Genomic DNA, 17,470 nt, shown 5'->3' on the forward strand with positions numbered 1-17,470 from the left:
GAAAAAAGAAAAAGAAAAAAAGGGAAAAGAAAGCAACAAAAACAAAAACAAAAAGAAAAAAAAACAAAAGAAAAAAAAAGAAAAGAAAAGAAAAAATGATAACAAAGAAAACCAAGGAGTTGTGAACTACGTTCGACCTGATTCCTCAAAGAGGATACGTAGGCGCCTCACGGCTCGGTCATAGTGTAACAAAAAAATTAAAAAATCCCCAAGCAAGAAACTGGGCAAGGGTTGCGCTTGTTGTGAACAAATATGGTTCCGAAGGTTGTAATTTTGAACCCCAAATTGATTTGTTTTTGAGCCTTTAAAACCCTTTCTTTCTAGCCTATCCAAAATCCCACATTACGGTCCAAAGAAAGACCTTCTGATCAGTCTTCAAAAGATGCAAAGTCAGACAAATGAGAGTCTTGCCGGGGAGCATAACACTCTGATCCACAGCAGAAAGGACTCTGATCCCCAACATAAAAGAAATAAAAAGAGAGTCTTATGGGTAACACCCCAATCCCCAGCTAGAAAGTGATACAAATGAGAGAGTCTTATCGGTGAAAATATTCACGGGCACCATAAGGCGATGAAAGCTGAGAAAAAAAAAACAAAATGAGAGAGGCTTGATAGTGAAAACCATTCGGGCACTACAAGTCGAATAAGATGGAGAATCAGATGGGGAATCACCAAATGAAGATCTTGAAAGACGATTGATGGTAGAGGATAGCCACATGTGCATGTCATGACCATTAGAGTCGGTAGCTGCGTTTGATAGGTTTTTTATTTATAGTTTCTCTTATTAAAGTGTCATCTTTTTCCTTTGTCTTTTCTTCGGTTCCTCCTTTCATAGAAAAAATTCCCCAGTAGAGTCTGTTTGGTCAGAACAAGTGAGAAATGACTTCAAAATCTGACATCAGCTTTCCAATTATGCAAGACCAGATCTGATTAGAACATCCAAATGGTTTAAGTCAGGAAGGAACAAGCGCGAGGCCAGTGTCAAGAAAGATATCCCCAGCAAAAGGAGATTGACAAAAGGATGGACGAGTGTCAAGAGGGATATCCCCGCTGAAATCGAAGGTTATAGACCGCAAGGTCAAAGCCCGTGGACAAATCAAGAAAGAACAACGCGGAGGGCAATGGGCATGATTTGGAAAATTCATATGAGACTAAAAGGTCGTGGGAATGCCAGTTTCCGAGCTATGCCACAAAAAAAGAGGGATATCCCCAGCAGAAAGGGTTGTTTTCAGTGGCACGAATGAACAAAGAATGTGGTTTATCAGCAAAACATTGCAGAATCCTCAAGGGGAATCAGCTATCACGGAAAAGATACATGGTCAGATGGAAAACAACGTTGAGATGTTGGTGAATAGGGAATCAACAATAAGGTCGGAAGTTATTGCCCAAGGTTCAAGATAGCTGAATGACGCAGAGCAGGGCAAGTCGTTCTAAGCCCAGCAAATAATATCATCCCAAGCAAGTTTTGATAGTGTAATGGAACGCAGAGAAGGGAAGGAGAAAGGGAAAAGCCATCCCCAGAGGAGTATCACAACCAACCACCACGTTTTAAACTAACAAATTTTGTTTGATTTGAAACAGGTAAAGGAAATGGCATTGATGACGGAAATGCATGCCACAAGGGAGATTATCGAACTGGGGCAGAAAATTTTCCTTTCATTTAGAAAATTTTCTGGAAACCAGGTACCCATTTGGGGAAGAATAAAGATAGTACCAGTCTCAAGGGAAGTGGTCTTTGAACCAGTGTTCCCCCAGCATAATAAGTTTTAATGAAGGAAGTTGTTCCCCAACGGACAGAACAAAAGGACGAAACTTGTGCTCGAAAAAAGCAAAAGGCCAGTGTCATTCCCAGCAGCCTCCAGAAGAGTGAAGCACTAATTTTGAAGGTATCAAAATCCCCCAACAGTGTTATCCTCGACAGCGTTATCCCCAGCTGATAACATTTTATCCCCAGCAATGTTGAGAGAGAAACGTTTTGAAGGAAGTAGTTTTGGAAAAAAAGGGAAGAAAGGAGATTCCCCTAGTAGTATTATCCCCCAACAGGTAAGTAAATAATTCCCCAGCAGTGTTATCCCCAGCAGTTTCGAGGGAAGATAACACAAGTTTCTAAAGAAAGCAGTTCTGTAAGAAGGTAATTCGGGAAGAAGGAAATGGATCACACATAGGAGACGCACTTCCTAAATTAAGATTTCATTCATAGGAGACGCACTTCCTAGTTTAAAATCATTAAAGTTTCACCCATAGGAGACGCACTTCCTAAGTTTATTTTTACCCCTAGGAGACGCACTTCCTAAGTTCATTTTTACCCATAGGAGATGCACTTCCTAAGTTTATTTTCATGCATAGGAGACGCATTTCCTAAATTAAGATTTCATTCATAGGAGACGCACTTCCTAGTTTAAAATCATTAAGTTTTACCCATAGGAGACGCATTTCCTAAGTTTATTTTTACCCCTAGGAGACGCACTTCCTAAGTTTATTTTTACCCATAGGAGATGCACTTCCTAAGTTTATTTTCATGCATAGGAGACACATTTCCTAAATTAAGATTTCAGTCATAGGAGACGCACTTCCTAGTTTAAAATCATTAAAGTTTTACCCATAGGAGACGCACTTCCTAAATTAAGATTTCCTGCATAGGAGACGCATTTCCTTAGTTTATTTTTACCCATAGGAGATGCACTTACTAAGTTTATTTTCATGCATAGGAGACGCATTTCCTAAATTAAGATTTCAGTCATAGGAGACGCACTTCCTAGTTTAAAATCATTAAAGTTTTACCCATAGGAGACGCACTTCCTAAATTAAGATTTCCTGCATAGGAGACGCACTTCCTTAGTTTATTTTTACCCATAGGAGATGCACTTCCTAAGTTTATTTTCATGCATAGGAGACGCATTTCCTAAATTAAGATTTCAGTCATAGGAGACGCACTTCCTAGTTTAAAAATCATTAAAGTTTTACCCATAGGAGACGCACTTCCTAAATTAAGATTTCCTGCATAGGAGACGCACTTCCTAAGTTTATTTTTACCCATAGGAGATGCACTTCCTAAGTTTATTTTCATGCATAGGAGACGCATTTCCTAAATTAAGATTTCAGTCATAGGAGACGCACTTCCTAGTTTAAAATCAATAAAGTTTTACCCATAGGAGACGCACTTCCTAAGTTTATTTTTACCCATAGGAGATGCACTTCCTAAGTTTATTTTCATGCATAGGAGACGCATTTCCTAAATTAAGATTTCATTCATAGGAGACGCACTTCCTAGTTTAAAATCATTAAAGTTTTACCCATAGGAGACGCACTTCCTAAGTTTATTTTTACCCCTAGGAGACGCACTTCCTAAGTTTATTTTTACACATAGGAGATGCACTTCCTAAGTTTAATTTCATGCATAGCAGACGCACTTCCTAAATTAAGATTTCATGCATAGGAGATGCACTTCCTAAATTAAGATTTCATTAATAGGAGACGCACTTCCTAGTTTAAAATCATTAAAGTTTTACCCATAGGAGACGCACTTCCTAAGTTTATTTTTACCCCTAGGAGACGCACTTCCTAAGTTTATTTTCAGGCATAGGAGACGCACTGCTTAAATTAAGATTTCATGCATAGGAGACGCACTTCCTAGTTTGGATCATTGAAGTTTCACCCCTAGGAGACGCACTTCGTAGTCTGGGTCGTTCAGGTTATATTTCTGCTTTAGGAGACGCACTTCCTAAAATGAGATTTTACCACTAGGAGACACACTTCCTGATTTTGGTTCATACAAGTTTTACTCGTAGGAAACGCACTTCCTAGTTTGGTTCATTCAGGTTTTATTTTTAGCAAACGCATTTGCTCGTCAGAGTTTTGGGTTTTACTCATAGGAGACGCACATCCTGGCCTAGTCATTAGTTTACTCTCACTATTGCATATAGTATAAGTGGTTTACAATATTGCTAACAATTCACAAATCTTCCTAGTGCAAGCTGGGGCAGAAAATTTCCTTTGTTTTGTCTATTTTGTAGCGGTCAGGAGCCCCCCTGAAGAACAGAATGGCAATTCAAATTTCAAGTTTTGAAGTTGGGAGCCCGCCCATATAACAGAGGAATACATTTTAAGTAAGTAAAGCAGAGGAATACAGCCGAAATCCCCAGCAGGAAACAACAAGAATCCCCAGCAGAGGAAAGAAGTCCAAGACTCGATGGAAGAATAATGCGAAGCTCCCGAGAAGGACATAAGCAGTTCGAGATCAGCAGTCAAGGGAGAACACAAGACAAATCGGAAGTAAAGAAATGCCAGGGGAGTCGCCAAGACATCAAATCAACAAGAGACACAAGAGTATGATTGAAGATCTAGATAAGATTTTGTAATTCATAGACTATAGTTTAGTCTAGCTTCTTATTTTCTTTCAGCATAGTCTAATAAGGTGGTCGGCAAGCAGTAATAATAGCATGCAACAGCAGTAACATTACAGTCCCATGGTAGTCCCAGCTACCAAAACTTCCCGAACTACATTAACCTGATTCCCTTCTAGCCAGGGATATGTAGGAAACCTTTGAAGCGAAGGTTCGGTTAAATCTTTTTCAAAAAGAATGCTTCACACGGAGTACTCGGATGGGCAAAAATTGCTCACTTTATTTTTGCACGAAAACCCTTCGTGTCTTCGGACAAAGAGGGGCAGCTGTAAGCACGTGATTTTTGCCCTATGAAAGAATTACTCCCAAAAAAATCAAAATAAAACGATTTTCCTTTGTGTGCAATTTTGAGAATTTTCGCGGCATTTTAGGATAATTATTTGTATTTGTCCATGCATGTTTATTTGTTAAATTAATAAAAAATACAAAAATATGTCACATTTGCATTTAGGATTTAATTCTATAATTAGGAGTAATTAAGTTTGTTTTACCAGAATGAAAATTACAAAAAATATGCATCGTTTGCATTTTTAGCATTCAATGTCAAATTGTGCAATTTTGTTTTAATGGGTATTTAATTATGTATGATAAATGTTGCTAGCAATTACTTAGTATTTTTGATAAGTTAATTTAGTTTATAACTTAATTTAGAATTTTAGTTTTTAGAAAGTAAAAGAAAATAGAGCAAAAAATATAAAGAAAATCGAAATTGGGCCTCTTCTTCAATTTCAAACCACATGCCCAAAGAGACCCAACCTTCCCCATGACCCGGTCCATTTCAACCCGGGTTGACCCGATCCACCCCATAACCCCAAATGACCTAACCCCTCCTAATCTTCATTTCATTTCCTAAACCTAAACCTAAACCAAACCCATCCGCCCCCTCTCTCTTTCTCTCCATCTTCTCCAAGCTTCCTCACGCCCCATCCATGGCTGCTTTTGCATCGTCTTCTTCGACACAAGCACACACACACACACAGCTCCAAACCAAAAGCCAAGCAGGCTGCTTTCTTCTTCGTCGTCGAGCTCGAGCTCGAGCTCCCATGGGTGCCTCCCTCGACGAACAGCACCCTAGCACCTCGTCTTCTGCTTTGTCTTCAAATGACCACCATGAACGATCCCTCTACTTCATCTTTTTCATCATCCTCACGACCTCCAACATGAACACCCTCCACCATCTTACTCCTCCAGACGAGCTCCAGCCATGTCCGCCTATCGCAGCAGCAACGACGTGAAGCAGCTCGTCGTCGTTCCGCCCCAAGCTCCACCGCTGTTGCTTCTTCTGCTTCACCATCCAAACACTGTTGCTGCTTCATCTTCTTCGCCTTTGTCGAGCTCGAGCTCGAGCTCCCATGGCTGCCTCCGTTCATCACTGCCCATACCACCACCATTCTTCTGCTTCGTCCAGCTTCGTCCAACATCTGCTTCTGCTGCCTCGTCGAAGCATCTGATCCAAAACCAAGGCTCCTCGCAACTGCTTCGTTTTTCAAACGACACCAAACGACCATCTTCTTCGATGGTCCGTTCGTGGTCGTCTTCGGCGTCGAGTTATTTTGGTGCGATAATTATTTCCGGGCAGATTTGTGTTCGTTCGAGTTCATCGTCGTTCCGATCCGGTTAGTTGGTTTAAGTTTCATTTCTGTCCATAATTTGTTTGATATTTTCGGATCTGAAATCAGATATGTTTGATATTAATTTCGTATTTATCGTTTTGTTATTTTCTTCAGTTTGTTTCATTTTTTCTTGTTTATTTTTATGTAGAAATTGTTAGTTTAATTATAATGTTGTTAGTTTTAAGTTGAAGTTCAATTAATTATTTCTTCAGTTGTTCTTATTAATTTAAAAGGATTTAGTTTTTAATATAGAAATATGTTAGTTTGATGACTGGAATCCTTCGTCTTGACTGTAATATTTTTAGATTTAGTTTGAATTTGTTGATTGAATTTGTTTAGGAATTGGTTATATTTGTTGTATTTTGGTTGGAATTGATTAGGTGAATTGGTTATAGCTGATGGGGGTAGATTGGTAAATTACAGTACTTTCAGGGTTAAAATGGTAATTTCAGTAAGGTCGGAGGGGTATTTTTGGAATTGTAAATTTGAACAATTATTTAATCTGAGTGCTCTGTCCACTAGGCATTAACAATATTAAAATATTACATGGTGGGGGACAAGACATAAGTTAGTGGGGAATAATGTAGTTGTTTAATATAGTGGGGGACAAAACGTATAGGCATGGGGGACAAAACATATATGCATGGGGGACAAGGGAATTAAATAAGAAAAACATTAAGTAGTGGGGGCAAGGCATGCAATTAGGGGAATATTTCGGGTTAATGGTTCAAGACAAGAGTCTTGCTATAAATAAGAGTCATTTTGACATAGAAAAGGAGGAGCGATTTTGAGAGGACATTTTTAGGAGAGGTGTTTTTTTAGAGAGGATTCTTGGAAGAGGAAGACATTCTGAAAATCTCAAGAGTGTTGGAGAGTTGAAAAAGAGAAAACAAAAACAAAGTGAGAAACGAGTTTAGTTTCGGATTTAATACACGCGTGGGTTGTTGTTGTTTAGTCTTTTTACAAACTTTTGGGTTTGTTCCATTGAGCTTGTTTAGTTTTCTTCAAAGTTTTCTGGACCTTGAATCTGATTCGAATTGCTGTTGTTGGGTTGCTGTTGCGTTGCTGTGTTATTACTGCTGCTGACTCCTCCTTCTTTTCCTCTTGTACTGCCATTTCCAGGTACACATTTGTACACTCTCGGCTTGAGGCGAAATGAAGTATTAACCAGGCTTTGTTCCTGTTGAATTCCTCCTGTTTAGATTTGTGCTTGAATAGAATTTTCCTTCCTTTGTATAAAAATGTAGTTGACCGATTAATGAGTAATGGGGTTGCATATGTATAACTCCTTCATTTAATAATGTTAGTTTAAATTAATCAAAGAATAGTTAATTTGTTTTGATATTATTGTGTGTCAATCTCATGTTCTAGTGTTATTAAATAATAGAATATAGAACGAAAGCAATCTTTATTTGTACAAACTCGATTGCAATTTTCCATTGGCATTAGCCGTAAACTAATAACAAATAAGTTACGTCTTTTTTAGCATGTAATTAATTGGGAGATTTTCTTTTATTTTAGAGACGAACTTACTAGAAAAAATGTAGTCACTGTAGGTTTATCCTTTTAAATAAAAATGAGACGAGCCTCGCCAAATAAAACGCACAGATTGCGGGACCCTCATAAAAAATGTATGTGTTAATTACTTATAACTCGGGATCGGCCGCTTAGCGAACTCTACGGCCTTACCCAAAATAATAATACACTAATCGCTTTAGGCGCGCATTTTAATAATCTTACCTTCTTAAACTCGGGTGTGCATTTCATGCGACCCAAATCCAAATCCCAAACATTGAATAAAAATGTGTTCCGGATTGCGGGTGCATTTCATGTGACGCAATCCAAAGACATGTTTTTTAAATGATGTTCACATTCTTTTCAAAAATATAATAATAAAAGCGGTAAAGAGTTAAAACTTGCACATGAGCTCATAATTGTATAAAATCAGATAAACAAGCCGAATATGACAGTTGAGCGACCGTGCTAGAACCACGGAACTCGGGAATGCCTAACACCTTCTTCCGGGTTAACAGAATTCCTTATCCGGATTTCTGGTTCGCGGACTATAATACAGAGTCATTCTTTTCCTCGATTCGGGATTAAATTGGTGACTTGGGACACCCTAAATCTCCCAAGTGGCGACTCTGAAATAAATAAACAAATCTTGTTCCGATTGTCCTTTAATTGGAAAAATTCCTTCACCCCTTGCGGGAGCGGAAAAAGGTCCTTTAATTCAAGATAGCATAATACAGGGACAACCAATCCATACTAAGAATAACCTTAAAATACACCAAATCCAACAACAGGAGATCAACTATAGTATTAAAATCGTTAATAGTAACAACACAAGATCAGTACACATGATCAACTACTATAGAATTCCTAACCGGTATAGACACAGAAATAGGTATATAAAGAGAATCACAAAGCATACACAAGTGCAACGAAAAGTGTGAAGACATATATGAATACATAAAACTCGAATCAAACAACATGAAAGCATATCTATTATAGACTGAGATAATACCTATAATAACTGCATCGGACGACTTAGCCTCGAGCCTACCCGGGACTGCATAACAACGAGGTTGTGCCCCACTAACCTCTCCTTCACATCTAGGACGACCTCTCACTGACTGGTCGCCTCCTCTAACTGACTAACCTCCACCAAGGACTACCTGGCCCATGCCTCTAGCTAACTGAGCGGGTGGTAAAGCAACCGATGCTGGAATCATGGAATGAGTACCGTAATGCGACGTGCTACCTTGTAATCTAAGACAATAGCTTTTGATATGACGCGCATCTCCATATCTCCACATTCAAAGCTCCTTGGATATTTTGGCTTCTGAATCTGAGATCGTCCTTGACGACCCGAATGACCACTATAATAGCTCTGAATCGGTGGTGTACTAATGGGAGTTGGAGGTGCACTAAACGCTGGCTTCTCAGAACGAGTTCCATAAATAATACGACCGCCTGACATATCCTGTGTGACCTATAGTCTAACTATACTGGCCTGATAGGATGGCCTCTACCAAAAGAACCCCTGCCTACAAATGAGGCACTACCGAATCCCCAAAAATGACGAGTCTTCTTATCAGAGGTCGTCTATCTTGCCTAGCCCCTAATGCGCTCAATCCTCCTAGCAATCTCCACAACCTGAGTAAAATAAACCTCAGTCTCGACCTCTCTGTCATCTGAAGTCTGATTCCATATGTAAAACCCTCTATGAACCTCCGCACATTCTCCTTCTCAATAGGGATTAGGATAGGTGAATGTCAAGACATATCAACAAACCTATTGTCATACGGAGTAGTAGCCATGCTACCCTACCGAAGGCGTTCAAACTGGTTACGAAACTCCTCTATGTGAGTGAAGGGAATAAACATCTCCACCATTGTGAAAATTGAGCCCATGTGATAGGAGGTGATCCTGCTGGCCTGCTAAGCTTATAAACCTGCCATCTCCTCTTGGCTAACCCCATGCATCTGAAAGACAATGAAATTCATTCCATTGGACTCAACTAGTCCTAAGTTGTATAAAATCTCATGGAAACGGTCCAAGAAGTCCTAGGCATCCTCTGAATGTGCACCGTTAAAGTGAGGGGAAACAACTTGGTGAACCTATCCAACCTCTTCAGCTCATCAGCTGACATCGAGGGCATGTCCCCGGTCTATTGATGAGTTGGTATTTTACAACCTTATCTTGCCTTTAAGCCTACATTTTTTCTATGTTTAAGTGATAAAATCATGTGTTTAATGTCATTTACTTCTATATTACAGGTTCTTTGTGATTTGGAAGTGATTCTTGAAGAAACCAAGTGAAACGAGTCCCAAAGAAGCTAAAAACAAGAAAATTTGGAAAGGGGCCTCAGTTGTCGCAAATGTAACACAATCATGCAAAATGCGAAGAAATCAGAGCTGGGAATTGCGAGTAATCCTTCGCAATTGCGAAGGAAGTCCAATCAAGCAGTCTTCGCAAATGCGAAGAAGACTTCACAAATGCAAAGTCAACCCAAACAATCAACCTTCACAAATGCGAAATCTTGATCGCAAATGCGAAATCTTGATTGCAAATGCGAAGTTAAACAGTGTAGTCATAGTTCGCAATTGCAAACTTTTGTTCGCAAACGCGAAAATCGTGCTTCAGTTCTGGGAAATTCTGTAATTTCACACTTTTTGGCCCCAAACCATTTAATACTTGACTTAGCTCATTTGTAAAATATCTTTTGGCTTATTTTCAGTCTTAGGATTAGAGAGAATAATTTTGGAAGCTAGGGTTTGTGCAATTACACTTGGGTTTTGAAGATTTGAAGATTGTGGTTAAGAATTTCTTACTCATTTGTACTCATTTCTTCATTTCCTTACTTTGTATTGAATATCTAAGTGTGTAGTATTGTATCCAATACTTGAATCTTGTTTATGGAAATAATCATATATAAAGTATGGATTAAATACCTTGTTGTGCTTATGTATTGAATGATTTTTATCCTTTTATGAAGTGAGTGTGAGTTATTGTTACTTTAATTATTCTTGTTCTTTAATATTTCCAAAGGGATTATCTAACCCTAGGACTCGCCCAGTAACTTCGAATTAATTTTGGGAAAGATTAATTAACAAGAACTTGAGGCTTTAACTCTCATTTTATAGATTCTACCTAGGGATAGGATTGAACTACTTGTAGCCATATCCGGGTGTGCTTAATATCTAAATTAATTTAGGTATAACTCAATTAGGAAGTCTTGTTAGTCTTTGGAAGAAGCTGAAATAGAATTATTACTCGTGGCTAATTAACATAAACTCGCTCATATTTGTAAAATCGTGAAATACATTGGATCGTTACTTGAGTGTAATTCATGATGCATCCATACTTGTAGCCATTGATCATTTTACTTGCTTTCTAGGTTAGTTTAAATTTTCGCATTTAGGTATAAATATTTTCTAAAATCAATTCTAAGTGTTGGCATTGCATAACAAGTGATAATTCTCTTACATTCCTAATCGCCTACATATTGTTCTCTGTGGGATTCGACTCCGACTCATAGTTGGGTAAATTATATTGCATGTGACTATGTCCATTTACTTTTTAGTAGTGGATTTGGACGTCATCAAAATTGGCGCCGTTGCGGGGATCATTTTGGCGTAATTTAGGTTGTTTGAGAAATAAGCGTAAGTGCTTTGGTCCGAAATTGTGAATATTTGTGTAATTATTTTTCTTACCTTGGTCTATTTTTCTTGTTTGTTTCTTGTTTATTTTCTTAGTTTTGAAAAATGGCATCATTTAATGAAAATTGGTCGGATGGTAGTTGTTCATACTTTGATGACCCATGTCCCTATTGTCGAGGACCACACTCATGGATAAATTGTTTAAATTCTCTCGGGGGTGGATTGTGCGCACAATCTTAAACCCATGAGTGGAATATTTGTGATAAGTGTAGTCGTCAAAATGGTCATTGGGGTGATTGTGATTATTTGTCCTTCCCATCCCCAAGCCCCCGCTATGATGATTCTACTTTTTGTGATGAAAATGATAGGGATATGGAAGTGGAAGAAGTTGATCATGGTCAAAATGGAGAGTTCACGCTCATGTTAGAATGCCTAATTGAAGGAGGAAACAAAGAACAAAATGCCTTGGAGGAGCTTTTGGAAAATAGTCTCCAAAATGACTTGGCACTTGAAAAGTCACACTCACAAATGGGGGAAATGCTTGAAGCTTTAGAGGTACAAAAAGCCTCAGAAGTTAATGATAGCCAAGAATTTTTCTTAGATGTGGAAGCCGAAAATCCTTCCTTGGCGCTTGATCAAAACCAAGAAGAACTCTCAAATGCTCAAAATAAGAAGATAATGCTCATGTTGGAGACCATTCTTGCAAATGAGGAAAAGCACAACTTTGCACTCGAGGAATTGAAACAAAGCTTGACTCACAATGATGAACATATCCGCACTTTGGAAAATCAAATAAAAATATTGGTAGAGGCTCACTTTGCCCACCAGCTTGAGAGTGTGGAAGGAAGTCAGGAAGAGTCCGATTTCGAGGAAGAAAGTGAGCTCTACTTTGAGGAATCAAGAATTGAACATCCGCCAAACGACTCCATGAGTGCTAGTGATGCCAAGAAAAATATGGAATCAGAGTCAACCAGTGTAAATGAAAATTTGGTTGAGATCGACTCTAGTCCGGGGGAAAAAGAGGATGTCAAAATCCGGGAAGAATTGCAATTTGGAGGTTTGATATCATATTACAAGCATTTTTCAACATTGGAATTGTGTGGTGATATGGGAATTGAACTACACGAGTTAATGAGGGATTGCGAGGAAGAAAGGCAAAAACCATACATCTTACAATTTGAGGGAACAAGAAAGCAAAATGACATTCCTCACATGAAAGCCAAGAAGTAAAAAATGAAGAAATTAAGTCTTGGCTTGATCATCTACTTACCATCCCCATCGCTCGTGGTCAAAAGCTTGATTCCAAGTTGGGTGCCCAATTTATATCATCCAAGTGGCGGAAAAAGTGGTAAAGTGACTTGCATCGTGCCACGACATTAAATGCGGCGCTTGGTGGGAGGCAACCCATCATTTTCTAAATTTTTTATCATTTTTGAAATTTTCCTTTTTAAAATAGCTTATTGTATTATTTCTAACCAATATGCCAAGTTTCATAATTTTTGGAGTTGATTTGAGTAGGTTGGGGCAACGGAGATCACAAAAGCCAGAAGCTAAAAAATTGCAAGGGCACAGTCTTCGCATTTACGAATTTATGTTCGCATTTGCAAACCTAGCCCATTGCAAATCCCAATTTTTATCGCAATTGCGAACACTATAGCATTCATTAATCTTCGTAATTGCGAAAATTGTGTCACAATTGCGACATCAGAGGGGTAAAATAGGTTGGTTCACCCATTTTGAACAAAGTGAAGAAAATATCTAGGGCTCTCAAACCTCTGTCTCCCTCACTATCCCTACTGTAAAACTCCACTGTCTCTCACTCCTAATTGCAAGAGTCCTGGTATGAAAGCTTAATCACTTCTTCTTCTTCTTCTTCTTCTTCTCCTCCTCCTCCTCTAAGTTTTCTCTGAAACCCTAGCTTTTTAAATGGGTAACATTCTTTGCCCAAAATTGTTCAAAATTTGTTCAAAACTTATGTTGATTTCTGGGTGAGGTTGGTTGAGAGTGTGAGTCTTGTTCTTTAATTGAAAAATATTGGGAAGTCTGAGTACCTAGGGTTTTGTAAAATAGAAGTGAATTTTTGTGGTTAGTATGTGATCGATGAAAGGCCCGAATGAGATTCTTGGCCGAATCATTGATATTTTTGTTGATTCATGGTTTTCTATGAAGTCTAGTGCATGATTTTATTTTAAAAGATGATTGGATTAATTAGGAATGGCTTGTATTCAAAAAATATAGGGATTAGAACTGTTCTCTGAGAAAAGAGAGGCTAGGGAAGACTATATCGCAATTGCGATGGCCTCTTCGCATTTGCGAAGAGGTGGTCGCAATTGCAAAAAATCCCAAGTCCAGCCAATTTTGCAATTGCGAAAATTTTGTCGCAATTGCGACTCTATCAGTGTTCTGTATTCTTCGCATTTGCGAAAACTTTCCGAAATTGCGGCTGCTGATAACTTCGCAATTGCGAATATTTTTTGGCATTTCCGACATCAGAGAGCAGGCACTTCAAAATCTCAAAATCCTGAAATTTTTTCTAATGCTGAGTTTCAACTATCTGATCATTCCTTTGGCATATTTGATTCATTTTGAAATATTCTTCATAGCCATACCATGTTTTCACTCCTATCATTTGTTGGCAGGTACTATAACTGAAAATGAGCGCTAACTCAGACGATTCCACAAGTGACAACCCCTTGGAAGCTGAGCAGAACTATGACCAATACTGGTTCTTGTCATTGGAATGCAAGAATGGTACTTTGCTGAACTGATCTCGAAAAAGTTGCTCCCAGAGAGTGGTATACTGCTGGACAACGTCCCAGAACGCCTTCCCGAGTTCCATCAAAGGCTAGTAAACATGGGATGGGATTGTTTTGCCCCTCAACCTTGCCGAGCCAATGAGCAATGGGTGATGGAATTTTATGCCAATCTCCCAGCTATCAGGCTCAGGAAGCCAAAGATGAGAATTCGTGTCAAAATAGTGCACTTTGGAGCTAAAGCTGTGAATCAAGTGTATCACCTGCCAGACCACGACATGGCCCCATTCCATGCAAAAGATTGAGCCTCAGGGGAGTGGTTGGTATCTAAATTATCCCCGGGTGTGGATGTTCCATGGGCAGCTTAGAAGAGAGGGATCATAACCAAAGAGTTCACAGCCGAAGCAAAGATATGGCTGGCCATCATATGTAATTGTATCTCCCTTGTGTCGAACATATGAAATGTACCGGTTACAAGAGCTCAAATGATAGCCTGCATCCTTGATGGTATTCAGCTAAATGTTGGTGAAATCTTCATCAATGAACTGAGGGAGTATCGGATCCAGAATAGTACATCATTAATATTCCCATCGCTTATCACTGAGCTGTTCCAACTTGCTGGGGTGGAAGAAGCTCCGGGAGAAAATTGGATAGAGCTGGAAAGCCTCTAAATCCGTTGAAGAAAAGAGGAGAGGGCGGCGCTGTGAAGAGCAAAAAGAGAAAGATGGTGTCTTCTTCTCAGATTGATTAGAGTTGCCAGCCATCATCTTCTGCAGGAGGACCATTTGTTGTGCTTACTGAGGAAATGCGGCTGATTCGCGACCTAGTAGCTGGCCTTCCACAGGGACCTGGAGAAACATCTGAGGGACCCACTGCATACATTTCAAAGAAAGATTTTCAAAAGTATCTTGATGATCATAGGAAGCAGGGGGATCACCTTAAGACACTGGAGAAGGCATACACTGATCTGGCCAAGGCGCATGGTAAGTTGAGCAGTTCTCATGACACTTTAGGAAAGGCACACACCTAGATAAAGAAAAGGGAGAAGAAAAGAGACAAATTCTTTACCCGCATGTGGAAGGGTGTGAAGGGGTTGTGGAAAGTCCTAAAGCCTCAAGACCCAATACCATCAACCAGGCCGGTAAATGATGATGATCCTCCTATTGATTGGTCCGAGAAAGAAGGAGAGGAGGATGCCTCTGAGTCAGACAGCGAGGAGAGCACCTGATGCGGTATTCAGGGAGCAATTTCCACCATTTTACTCTATCATGTTTAGTTGCATTGGGACATTGCAACATCTTTAGTTGGGGGTGGCTTCTTGTATAACTGTTGTTCTTGTATAATTGTGGATATGGCAGATTGGTACTTTAGACTTATTTTCATTTTGTTGTTATTGTATTTTTATGTGATGTGTGATATTATTATGTTTATTAGCTTCTTGAATTCTTGTTTTTATATTTATATATTATGTCTTAGTTACTTGATGTTTATTAGCTTCTTAATTTTGGTTATTAGCTTCTTAATTTTTATTTTAATATATAGTATGTTTTATGTTAGTGGCAATATCCTTGGTTTTCTTTGTACCATGGTTCTTTTTCCAAGGATGTCAATTTTCTTCTTGAACCGGGTAATTATTAATAATATTTTGTCGACTTTTCCCGATGATGGATAGCTAGGCAACTTTCTTCAGGAAATTAGTCTTGTAGTTTAGATATAGCTTATGTTAATTTAGGAAGAATAAGTGGTTTGAGTTGGGGTATGGGCCCATTGGCAAAGTTGTCGCTTGCTTGGTACCAACATGATTTAAACCTCGGCATATGAATTTTTGATCGTTGAAAAAAGAGAAATAATTGAAGTAAAGATCATTGTCATAACGTTTAGACTCAAATTTTGGCTCTTTGATTCACTAAATAGCTTCCTACGCTATATGTAACCACTTTGAGTCATTGGTTTTAATTGGATTTTGGATTTGTATTCCACTTGAGTGTTCATGTGACATGTGTGGTGAGATTTATTGTGAGTTCTTTTGCATTACTTGTAGTCTAGAACTTGCTCGGAATGTTCTTCAAGGCAAAATCATAGACTAACTTGGTTTGAAAAATAATGTTAGGCCTTCCTTAGACCGCTATTGTGCCTTAAATTTACTACCCTTGAGTATTTTCCCTAGTCAACCCATTTTGAGCCTTTAACCTTGTTCTTTGGCAACCATGTTACAAGCTTTAATCCTTTGTTCTTTATCAATTTTGATGACGTCCAAATCCACTACTAAAAAGTAAATGAACATGGTCGCATGCAATATAATTTACCCAACTATGAGTCGGAGTCGAATCCCATAGAGAACAATATGTAGACGATTAGGAATGTAAGAGAATTATCACTTGTTATGCAATGACAAACACTTAGAATTGGTTTTAGAAAATATTTATACCTAAATGCGAAAATCTAAACTAACCTAGAAAGCAAGTAAAATGATCAATGGCTACAAGTATGGATGCATCGGTAATTATACTCAAGTAACGATCCAATGTATTTCACGATTTTACAAATATGAGCGAGTGTATGTTAGTTAGTCACGGGTAATAATTCTATATTAGCTTCTTCCAAAGACTAACAAGACTTCCTAATTGATTTATTCCAAAATCAATAAAGAGATTAAGCACACCCGGATATGGCTACAAGTAGTTCAATCCTATCCCTAGGTAGAATCTATAAAATGAGGGTTAAAGCCTCAAGTTCTTGTTAATTAATCTCTCCCAACCCCAAATAATCTTTCCCAAAACTAATTCGAAGCTAACGGGCGAGTCCTAGGGTTAGCTAATCCCTTTGGAAATATTAAAGACCAAGGAATAATTAAAGTAACAATAACTCACTTCATAAAAGGATAAAAATCATTCAATATATAAGCACAACAAAGTATTTAATCCACACATTAAATATGATTATTTCCATAAACAAGATTCAAGTATTGAATACAATACTACACACTTAGATATTCAATACAAAGCAAGGAAATGAAGAAATGAGTACAAATAAGTAAGAAATTCTTAACCACAATCTTCAAATCTTCAAAACCCAAGTGTAAGTGCATAAACCTTAGCTTCCAAACTTGTTCTCTCTAGTCCTAAGAATGAAAATAAGCCAAAAGATATTTTACAAATGAGCTAAGTTGGGTATTAAATGATTTGGGGCAAAAAAGTGTGAAACTACAGAAGTGCCCAGAACTGAAGCACGATGTTCGCATTTGCGAACTATGACTACACAGTTTAACTTCGCATTTGCGATTAAGATTTCTCATTTGCGAAGGTTGACTGCTTGGGTTGACTTCGCATTTGCGAAGACTGCTTGATTGGCATTCCTTCGCAATTGTGAAGGATTACTCGCAATTCCGAGCTCTAATTTCTTCGCATTTCCCATGATTGTGTCACATTTGTGACAATTGAGGCCCCTTTCCAGATTTTCTTCTTTTTAGCTTCTTTTTGACTCGCTTCACTTGGTTTCTTTAAGAATCACTTCTACATCACAAAGAACCTGTAATA

General features: G+C 38.5%; 1 protein-coding gene across 1 annotated transcript; it reads left to right on the top strand.

The window, feature by feature from the left end:
- The first annotated feature begins 11,709 nt into the window (after positions 1-11,709).
- On the top strand, positions 11,710-12,411 carry LOC138875550 (uncharacterized). The gene has a single exon (XM_070154387.1). The coding sequence runs from the start codon at positions 11,710-11,712 to the stop codon at positions 12,409-12,411; it is 702 nt and encodes a 233-aa protein (XP_070010488.1).
- Positions 12,412-17,470: the final 5,059 nt, after the last annotated feature.

Source organism: Nicotiana sylvestris, chromosome 8, assembly GCF_000393655.2.
Source record: "Nicotiana sylvestris chromosome 8, ASM39365v2, whole genome shotgun sequence".
NCBI classification, from domain to species: Eukaryota; Viridiplantae; Streptophyta; class Magnoliopsida; order Solanales; family Solanaceae; genus Nicotiana; species Nicotiana sylvestris.